The 11,244-nt window shown below is 49.5% G+C and overlaps 1 protein-coding gene across 3 annotated transcripts in view; it reads right to left on the reverse strand.

The window, feature by feature from the left end:
* The window catches only part of LAMA3 (laminin subunit alpha 3), a 139,025-nt gene that overhangs the window by 120,509 nt on the left and 7,272 nt on the right, over window positions 1-11,244 (reverse strand). For all 3 annotated transcript variants that reach the window (XR_009454219.1, XM_059707464.1, XM_059707465.1), the window contains exon 2: window positions 2,947-3,099. Coding sequence is in view for 2 of the 3 variants with exons in the window: in XM_059707464.1 (XP_059563447.1) it covers window positions 2,947-3,099 (153 nt within the window). In the remaining variant the exon portion in view is untranslated. The remainder of the gene's footprint in view (window positions 1-2,946; window positions 3,100-11,244) is intronic.

An 11,244-nucleotide genomic window follows, 5' to 3' on the forward strand; every position in this document is an offset into this window, starting at 1 on the left:
GGAAATACAATGTCAGAAAGCTCCAAGCATCATCATCTCCAAACCTGTGAATGCCCGTCCAGCAGCCGGGAGGGGCAGCGTGTGGTGTGACACGTCTCCGGGGCTATTTAACGCAGTGGTTCCCCAAGGTGCCCTTTTCGCTCGGAACATCCAAATCCATGAAGCACCCAGGGGCTCAGGAGGCCACGCTCTTGGTTTGGCTCCGTCATGCTCTGAGGGAACGTGTGATCCCGTGGAAGCAGCACAGCAAATACCCCAAACCCAGCAGCGGGCGGAGACCCCACGTGCGCTGCTCCCCTTGTTCTAGAGCCTGCCCCCCGGGCCCAAGCGAAGACGCCCACTGATGGCGCCCACTCAGCATCTGGCACTGATGGCGGACAGGGCGCTCCCCTCCAAACGTTCCTCTCCCACGTCCGCCCTGTGTGCCCGGGGCCTCGGGGCTGCCTTTCATTCTCCTGAGTCCATGTGCACAGACAGACTCTGCTTTCTGGATCGTCTCCGTGGCTGTGGCACTTGCAGCCGGTTCACACCGAGCGATCCAGCTCCACAGCTCATCTCTGAGACCTGCCGACTCAACATGACACTGCTGCGAGGCGTGATGGGGTCCAAGGTGGGTTCACAGCCGGCTCATGCGTGTGACACTCACAGTGTGGAGCTATTCTCTTCTACTTGATAATTTAAAATAATGTGCCTTTCACCCGGCTGGCATGGCTCAGTGGTTGAGCCTCAACCAACGAACCATACGGTCATGGTTCGATTCCTGGTCAGGGCAGCTGCCCGGGTTGCTGGCTCCATCCCCAGTGTGGGGTGTGCAGGAGGCAGCCGATCAGTGATTCTCTCTCATCATTGATGAGGGAGGAAGGAAGGAGGAGGGAGGAAGTGTCCAGTCCTGAGAGGCTGGCTGGCTAGGGGAGGAATCAAGCAGAGAGTTTACACAGGGGCTGAGTGAAAGCCACAGACACCTCCTATCCTAACGGGACAAGCCGGGGCCGTCCAGTGTCGCCCACCTGCCTGAACACCAGGCCCTTTCAGGTCCAGCCCTGCCCAGGCCTGAAACACAGGAATTTGCTAAACAGCTGCCCTGTGCCCAGCTCCCTGCCCGTCCCCCCACAGTCAGGAGGCCGCCTTGCCCTCCTGAGCTCCGCCTCACCTGGCCAGGCCCTGCACCCTCTCCCTCAGCCCCAGGCTGACTGCCCACCGCTCCGCCCCCCTGGACCTCTGATGAGAGACCAGCCTGAACTCCTGCTTCGGTGCAATTCAGACCCTGAAGCCGAGAGAGGGCAGCAGCTCCTGGCTCCCGGCTCCCTGGCCCTGGCCTGCGCCTCCATCTCCAGGGGAGGCCTGGGACTCTGCATGCTTTTAACAGGTGGTGACAGGTGTGCGAGGGCCAGCGAGTCAGCTAGAGGCCTGTGAGAGGCAGGGTGCAGAACCAGCGTTCCCTCCAGTTGTTCTGTGATGCTGAGAAATGCCGCAGGTAAACAATCTCCTCAATCAAGGTGCTTCAAGCCTCCAGAGAGAGACCCGGAGTCCTGCGGAGATGGAGCCTGCACTGCCCCATCCAAGGCCACCTGGGCCAGGCCTGGGGGCACAGCTGTAGCCGGGCAGGAGCCTGACTCTCCCAACCGGACACCAGCCATGGCCCTGGGCAGGCTGCAGGGGGGAGGCAGGGACACCCCTCCAGGAGGCTGGCAGTGACCACAGAGAAGTGGTGGTTTTCCCTAAAGGAAGGAATGCAGGGGAAGGAAGAGGTAACAGGCAAAGGCGGAGAGAATCATGGAAATGAGAAATGGGAGAGGAGGCATTGGGAGAAAGGAAGAAAGGAGGAGGTGGATGATGTGGAGGGACTACCGGGTAGCTGGGTATGGGAGGGGCAGAGGCCTGAGGGCCCAGGGGACGCCCTGGGGTACAGCAGGCAGAGGAGGGGGGTGGGGGGACTCCCTGGGGTACAGAGGGCAGAGGATGGGGGTATGGGGGGGACGCCCTGGGGTACAGAGGGCAGAGGATGGGAGTATGGGGGGACGCCCTGGGGTACAGAGGGCAGAGGATGGGGGTATGGGGGGGACGCCCTGGGGTACAGAGGGCAGAGGATGGGGGTATGGGGGGGACGCCCTGGGGTACAGAGGGCAGAGGAGGAGGGTATGGGGGGGACACCCTGGGGTACAGAGGACAGAGGAGGGGATGCGGGGGGGGGGGTTTGCACTGGAATACAGCCGACAGAGGACGGGTGCGGGTGAGGACTCCCCACCATGATATTTAACTCAGACCCCCTTGGTGCCATTGTGAAGAAATCCAGTCTTTCCTTATATGTGCTTGCCATTATTAGACTAGGACCGTGGTCGGCAAACCACGGCTTGTGAGCCACATGTGGCTCTTTGGCCCCTTGAGTGTGGCTCTTCCACAAAATACCACGTGCGGGCGCACACGTACAGTGCGATTGAAACTTCGTGGCCCATGCGCAGACGTTGGTATTTTGTGGAAGAGCCGGTATTTTGTGGAAGAGCCACACTCAAGGGGCCAAAGAGCCGCATGTGGCTCACGAGCCACGGTTTGCCGAGCCGCAGTTTGCCGACCACTGGTAGGAGAACTGCCACGACTTGAAGCCAAAATCTGCCTAAAATCACAAGTTTCATAAGGGAGGAAACATAAAATAGTTTTCAAGATGAGCTAAGGAATGAAATAGGCTCTTTAAAAAAACGAACTTCCACTTACTGTGCATTTTATGATTCTGCTGCCTTTAAGATCTCTGGCAGGCTGCCCCCATTCCAGAGCGAGGGTCAGAGCTTTGGGGCGGGTGGGGGAGAGGGCATCTGGAAGCTCCAATCCCGCCAGAACCCAGTGCTCCTTCTGTCCTCTGTACCGAGCGCTTCCTCTCCCCAGAGGAACAAACCTGCCCCATGAGCTGCGCTGTCTTCCTAACGCAAAGCCCCTCCCAGCGGCGGGTCTCACCTGCCCCAGGTCCAAGGTGACGTTGACCTGGTTGTACCGCGGGCCTGAGGAGAGCGGGGGGCTTTGCCACCAGCGCTCCGACCCGTCGATGGCGTTGGTGGCTGGGTGGGCTTTCCTGGGGTCCTGGGAGTTGCAGTAGTCGCAGAACTGCCCCTGGAAAAGGACCAAACAACACAAACACAGCTCATTCTTATATGCAAGCAACTCTGTCTTGTCAATGTTCTAAAAAGATAGCCAAAGCGAAGACGAGATGCCCACTGGTGAAGTCACCGCGATGCACTCACTCTTACACCACCTCCCTGTGCACCTGTGTCACGTGTCTCAGGTACAGACTCTGTTTAGCTTCCACCTTCTACAGCCTGTGCTTCCTGTCCTGTCTGACACTCAAGAAGAGCCTGTTGTACTTGGGATGCAAAGACCTTTTCCTCAAGCAAATCCTCTTACTGTTTATGCTCTACTTTGTGCAAGTTCAGTGTCTGGCACTGGGCACAGTCTCAGTGGAGGTGTTAAGTACAATCGTGCCCCCTTATCTGTGGGGGACACACTCCAAGACCTCCAGTGGATGCCTGAAACACAGCCTCCTATACGCCCTATGATAAAGTTTAATTCATAAATTAGGCACAGTAAGCAGTTGACAACATCCCATATAATAAAAGCCTAATATGCAAATCGACCGAACTATGGAACGACTGGTGGAACGACCAGTTGCTATGACATGTACTGACCACCTGGGGGCAGACGCTCAATGCAGGAGCTGCCCCCAGCCCACAGGCCCCAGGCCAGCCAAGGTAGGTGCCAGCAGGGGCCCCCTGATCGCCCCGCCGGTTGCCCCACAGATCAACCCTGATCACCGGCCAGGCCTAGGGACCCTACCCATGCATGAATTTCATGCACTGGGCCTCTAGTTAACTAATAATAAAATAGAGCAATTGTAACAATACACTGTAAGAAAACTGTAAACTTTATTAGGAAAAATCTAAATACATTAAGGAGAAACCAAGATGGTGGCATAGGTAAACACCGGAAATTGCTGCCTTGCACAACCACTTCAAAAATACAACTAAAAGACAAAACAGACATCATCCAGAACCACAGGAAGGCTGGCCGAGTGGAAATTCTACAACTAGAAGGAAAGAGAAAAGCACACTGAGACTCAGAGGAGGTGTGGGAGTAAAGTGCAGAGGTACGGAGGTGCACGTGGAAAGGGCTGGCAACTAAGGACGTAGCTGTCTTTTTCAATTGGGAAGGAGACACAAGCTCCCAACAGCCCTGGCTCCAGTTCTGGATGAGTCTCTGGGGACCCAGACTCATACAGGAGAAACTGGACTGTCTGGCATCAGGCAGAACTTGAAGGCGGCTTTCTCTCAGAGGTGCTTGCAGCGATTACCGGGACACTGAAACGCGGGGCCCCTTAGAGCAGGGCTGAGGATCAGCCATAGCTGTTTGCTCTGCTCTGTTGATTCCCTGAGACCCCGCCCCACCCAAGCCGTGCGCAGAGGCTTTTGCACATGAATGGCCTGCCCTTTGCAATCTAAAATTACCTAACTAACTGCAGCTGGGTCAGAGAGATCCAGAACATCCAAAAGAAGGCTCAAGGCCCCACAGCAGCTTGCACTGCTTCACAGCTGGGCCTCATCTGGGCACCTCCAAACCCCAAACAAGGAAGAGGAATCTGCAGATCTCTCCATAGCTCCTGCTGGGTAGCCTCAGGCAGAGGCTAAATTAGCACCTCCTTAGAGATCCAAGAGCCACTGTACCCAGTGGTCAGAATGGGACCATCCAGATTACAACTCCTCAGATCCATAAGGGACACACTCAGGGGGCAGACTCAGTGAGCACCAAAGCCCCACTGAAGCAAGTCTTGCCCGAGAAGGGTGTCTCCAGCACAGAAGTTCTCCCACCATAACCACAGCTGATTCTCACAGCCAGTTGGCCTGGAGGTCAATTCCTCCCAGTGATACCTACAACAATCAAGACTTAACTACAACAAGACTGTGCACAAAGCCCACAAAGGGGTGTACCAAGAGTGTCCACCTCCGGTAATTGGGGAGGCTGAGCCACTGGCCCTATAGGACACCTAGCACACAAAGCCACTCTATCAACACAGGGAAGCAGCAAAATGCGGAGACAAAGAAATAGGTCACAAATGACAGAAATGGAGGAAAACAAACTACTGGATATAGAGTTCAAAACCACGGTTATAAGGTTTTTCAAGAATTTTCTAGAAAACACCGATAAATTTAGTGAGACCCTCAAGGATATGAAAAAGGACCAACTAGAAATTAAGGATACACTGACTGAAATAAAGAATAACATACAGAGATCCAACAGCAAACTAGAGGATCACAAGAATGAAGTCAAAGATTTGAAATACGAAGAAGCAAAAAACACCCAACCGGAAAAGCAAAAAGGAAAAAGAACCCAAAAATATGAAGATAGTGTAAGGAGCCTCTGGGACAGCTTCAAGCATACCAACATCCGAATTATAGGGGTGCCAGAAGAAGAGAGAGAGCAAGATATTGAAAACCTATTTGAAGAAATAATGACAGAAAACATCACATTGATGTTTCTCTCTCTCTCTCCCTCCCTCTCTCTCTAAAATCAATAAGCATATCCCCAGGTCAGGACTAAAAATATATACATATTTAAGAAATATATCCCAAACTCCTACAAATCAATAAGAGAAGTATAAACAGTTCAACAGAAAAATGGGCAAAAGTAGGAATAGGCATTTTACAGAAGAGGAAATACATGTCAATAAACATCTGAAGAGAGATTAGTCAGGTAACTTGTATGCACATATGCACAGCCATGGACACAGACAATAGTGTGGTGAAGGCCTGCGGGGGGGGGGGGGGCGGCAGGAAGGGAGAGGGAGTGGGTTCAGGTTGGAGGGGCGTCGGTGGGGAATAAAAAGGGACATCCGTAACACTTTCAACAATAAAACTAAATTTTAAAAAATATATGAAATAAGCATTTGAAGAAATGTTCACAATCACGATCATTAGTGATCAGGGAGACCACAGAGCTATCCTGTTTTCCACCCATTCAATAGGATCAGATTTTAAGTTTGAGAAGAACAAGTATTGGAAAGGATGTGGTAGGAGTATGAATTGGTATAAAGACTTGGGAAAATGTTTTGGCATCACCTCCTAAAGTAAAAAATTCACATTTCCTATGACCCAGAAATTCTACTCTCAAGCTCATAACCCAAAATCTGATGGCATCATGCTCATGAATATTCATAGCAGTCCTGCACACAAGAGCAAAATCCTGGGACTAACCTAATTTTCCAGCCACAGGAACGTGACTACATCAACAGCAGTATATGCACACAATGAGTGAGCATAGGAACAATAGTGAGTAAGTGAACATACACAACAACACGGACAGTACGGGTGAGTGTTAGTCTTACAACATGAGTTTATAAAGCATGAGATATACTTTTTATAAAGTTAAGAGCACTTACTTTTTTGGATAAAGATGTAATAAAAACTTTATAAAAAGTAAAGCAAAGGAAAAAATAACAAAGGATTCAGGATGATGGTTACCCCAGGTTACGGGAAACCATATAGTTAGGCATAAGTTATTATCAAGGCCCTGGTCTGGGTTTTGGCAGCAAGTTCATAAATGTTTGTTATACTATTTTAAATCCATCCACCTGCATGTATATTAAAGCAGACCATGCAAGGACCGATGATGAAAGCATGTCATAACTGAGGGTCATGCATAGTCTATAATCCAACGCTGCACCTGAGGTCCATTATTTTTAAATAACATAAATAAACAAAAGCAGGACCAACACTGATAGAAATCAGCGACGAGGGAGACAGAGAGAGAGCAAGGAGGCCCTGTGTGCAGTTATTCATCCATCCACACAGCAAACCGGTGCTGGTCATACTCCCTGCCAGACGCTACGCCAGACAAAGACGAGAAACAGAAACATAAGCAGGACAAGGGACCATGCTCGGAACTGTGTTACGGCTAATGTTAGCCCAGTCACATGGAAACGGCAAATGTAATAAAAGGGGCTAAAAGGGACGTGGGCAGGACTGTGCAAATAAACAACTGAAAAGGGTTGTGTCCCAAGGATGGAGGCCCCAGAGGACAAGCCGATGTTTGCCCAGAGGCCACGGAGCGACCTACACTTTTTCAGAAGGATGAGAAACAACAGTCTCTCCTAGTTGCCAACATTTTTGATGATTCTCCTTAACTAAAAGCCTCACATATATAATACTCTGCAACTGAATTCACAATATAAACACTATCTTATTCTAGACACTAGAGGTTGTATGGCACTACTCCCTAAGTTCTTTCTTTTTTTTATTATTATTATTATTATTTTTTTTATTTATGGCTTAAAGTATTACAAAGGGTATTACATATGTGTCCATTTTATGCCCCCGCCCTAGACAGTCCCCTAGCCTCCCCTACCCCCCAGTGTCTTATGTCCATTGGTTATGCTTATATGCATGCATACAAGTCCTTTAGTTGATCTCTTACCCCCCTACCTCCTGCCCCCCAACCCTCCCTGGCCTTCCTGCTGCAGTTTGACAATCTGTTTGAGGCAGCTCTGCCTCTGTATCTATTATTGTTCAAAAGTTTATAATGGCCTCTATTATCCATGAATGAGTGAGATCATGTGGTATTTTTCCTTCATTGACTGGCTTATTTCACTTAGCATAATGCTCTCCAGTTCCATCCATGCCGTTGCAAATGGTAAGAGTTCCTTCCTTTTTACAGCAGCATAGTATTCCATCGTGTAGATGTACCACAGTTTTCTAATCCATTCATCTACTGATGGGCACTTAGGCTGTTTCCAGATCTTAGCTATGGTGAATTGTGCTGCTATGAACATAGGGGTGCATATATCCTTTCTGATTGGTGTTTCTGGTTTCTTGGGATATATTCCCAGAAGTGGGATCACAGGGTCAAATGGGAGTTCCATTTTCAGTTTTTTAAGGAAACTCCATACTGTCTTCCATAGTGGAAGTTCTTTCTTTCATTTAAATATTCAAAATATGTTTTTATTGATTTCAGAGAAAGGAAGGGGGGGAGAGAGAGAGACAAACATCAATGATGAGAGAGAATCATTGATCGGCTGCCTCTCCACGCCCCCCACTGGGGGTCGAGCCCCCAATCCGGGTACGTGCCCAGACCAGGAATCAAACCGGGACCTCCTGGTTCATAGGTCGCCCCAGCTGGGCCATAAGTTCTCTTTTATTGTTTGAACGTGCATTCTTTTACTCAACTTTTCAAACTGCCCACAGTGAGGAGGACACTGCACTGAAAGGGGGGTAGAAACAAACACTCAGTGTCCCCCGCCCCTCAGTGTAGAGAAGAGAAATGACTCAAACATCACAGAGAGGCACTGGGACCGAGGTAGCAGGAGGGCAGGAGCCAGGGGTGGCCCCCACGCTTCACTTGGCTCAATCTTCTGAATTACACTCCGGGGTTTATATTCAAAACTTAAAGACGAAGAAGTGAAGACTGAGAGAGGTGAAGTGCCTCCGACCGCCCCATCAGCACAGGCGGGAGCCAGGACCCCTGTTTCCTCACTGGAGAGGGAATCTGACTTTTCAAAGGAAAATGTTTGTCTTCAATGATTGGTACCTAAACTTTCATTGCTAGATCTTGGCCAATGTCCACAAACACAGAACAGCTATTAGAAAAGCTTTTTTTTAAAAGGGTCATTCATCCTTAAATGGCTGTGGTCATTTGCTTGGAGTCTCAAAATAACTCTTATCATTATTCATTGTTAGAAATGTATCAATGGGCATAGTAGGAATCTGAGAGCTCCCGGTCCTCGCCCAAGATTTCCACATCACTTCTCGAGGAAAAGGCCTGTGGAAGCTAACAAATGGCTCTGACTCACAACAGTTCTATACACTGCACCTCAATGACGCAGTTTCCTGTTTACGGCCACTGGTCCGAGTTACACTGGCACACAGCGGAGGCTGCTCTGTGGCAAGCACTCCCACCCTGAGCCACAGCTCCTGTGTGCCTGCTTCTCTGTCAATATCGCCAGGTCAGATACACATGCCTATGCCATGTCAAAGTGTAATTAGGGAACATACAAGAGATGTTGAGCCCGGCCGATGTGATTCAGTGGTTGAGCGTCGACCTATGAACCAGGAGGTCACGGTTCGATTCCCGCCCAGGGCACATGTCCAGGTTGCAGCCTGATCCCCAGTGTGGGGCGTGCAAGAGGCAGCCGACCAATAACTCTCTCATCATTGATGTTTCTCTCTCTCTCTCTCCTCCCTTCCTCTCTGAAATCAGTAAAAATATATTCTACAAAGATGTTGCACTGTAATGCACAAAATCGAGATCATATGTTTGGCAGATAAGTGCATTTCATTCCGTGTGAGTCTAGGGTGTGCCAACCTGAACCAAGCGCAGGGCTGTGCTTCAGACACACCTCCACTCCCGCACAGCCTTTCCCGGCACCCGCACGCCACCATCCTTTACTCAGTGTTTCTCGAGCACCTGCCTGCGTTGTCCCAGGCTTTGTCCTGAGCTTTGGGGATACAGCTGCGACCAGACAGTGAGAATCCCTGAATCAAGGAGCAATCAAACAGCAAAAACTTAATGTCTGAGCGTTCACGGGTACAGAGTCTTATTTCATGAACATTAAGTCCAGAGAAAGCAGTGGATATTTTTCACTCAACGAACAACATTCAGACTTTCAAAACACGCTGCCTGTTGACACGTGCTACCATTTAAGTATCAGCATTGTTATGATAGAATCAGGGCTGTAAACTCGGGTTTTATTCTAGGATGTGACTTTATTCATTTTTTACTTTTTCTTCTTTTTTTTTTCAAAATCCTTCTGACCTAAAATTCTAAACCCTGGCTGGTCTCAAAGACGTATTTTTAGAAAGCTCAAAGAAATAGAACTATTTCCGTTAACTCTGCCCATTTCCCACGTCGAAACTGCGCATGAGCAGCCCCTAACCACCATCATTCAGGCACAACCAGTGGAGTAATCGTCGTCCCTCCCCCCTTCCCCATCCATCGCATGGCCCACACCCCTCATGTCTCTGAAAGGCAGGTGCGCGAGCAGCTGCCCACACGGGGCTACCCCAGCGTCTCATGGCCTGGACTCTGGAGCTCGGCGACCCTCTGGTCTCTGACACACTTCTTACGTGAGAACCGCCCACACCACCAACCAGGGCCTCTTCCCCGGCCTCCAGGATGAGAGAGGAAAGCTCTAGCAGCTGAGCTTTGGCTCCCCTCCCATTTTCAGGGAAGCACAAGACAATACCAGGTGGCCCTTTTTCCTGCGGGCTACGCCCTGGCCTAGAAACACGGTCCCTTCTTACTCTGTCTAGGATGGGAACCCAGGCCAGTGCCCTATTCTGGGAATGCCATCAACAGCAGGAAACGTGGCTTTTCTGGACCTTCAAACAGAAGTTTCCAACTGTGAACACAACAGAAAGAGCAGCTGGGGACAACGAGGGACGGCCGTTCCCAGGCAAATCTGGGGGAGAGGAGCCGGGTGAAATCCTTCCATTCCTTCCTTCTCCTGGCATCTCCTCTCCCGAATCAGACTAGTTCTCTCCGAAGTTGGGTGTGCCAGGCAATCCAGTGGGAGCAAGAAGGGAATATTTACATCTCTTTATACTTATTTTACTTAAAAATAAGAGATATACTTTTACGAATATTTAATATACAGATTGCTTAGGGAATCTTCACCCAGTCCACAAGCCTACCAAGGAGTTCCCATTAAAATGTCAACTGAGTTCTCAATAGAAGCACTTCAGGACAGAAGGGAGTGGCATGAAGGACTCAAAGTAATGAAAAGCAAGGGCTTAAACCCAAGACTATTGTATCCAGTGAGGCTATCATTTAAATTGAAGGTGAGTCCTAGCTGGTTTGGCTCAGTGGGTATAGCATCAGCCTGTGGACTGAAGGGTCCCAGGTTTGATTCCAGTCAAAGGCACATGCCTGAGTTGCAGGCTTGATCCCCAGTACAGGGTGTGCAGGAGGCAGCAGATCAATGATTCTCTCTCTCTCGTCATTGATGTTTCTATCTCTCTCTCCCTCTCCTTTCCTCTCTGAAATCAATAAAAAAATATTTTTAAAAGGATAAAATAAAATTTAAGGTGAAATAAAAAGCTTTCCAGACCAAAAAAAAGTACATTACCACCAAACCAGCAATGCAAGAAATGCTAAAGGGACTCCTTTAACAAGAAGAAGAGGAGAGGGGATCATAGGCACAAAGAAAATAAAAGTGGGGATAAATAAATACCTATCAATAATAACCTTAAATGCAGATGGATTAAATGGTCCAGT

Source organism: Myotis daubentonii, chromosome 8, assembly GCF_963259705.1.
Source record: "Myotis daubentonii chromosome 8, mMyoDau2.1, whole genome shotgun sequence".
In the NCBI taxonomy this organism is placed as follows: domain Eukaryota; kingdom Metazoa; phylum Chordata; class Mammalia; order Chiroptera; family Vespertilionidae; genus Myotis; species Myotis daubentonii.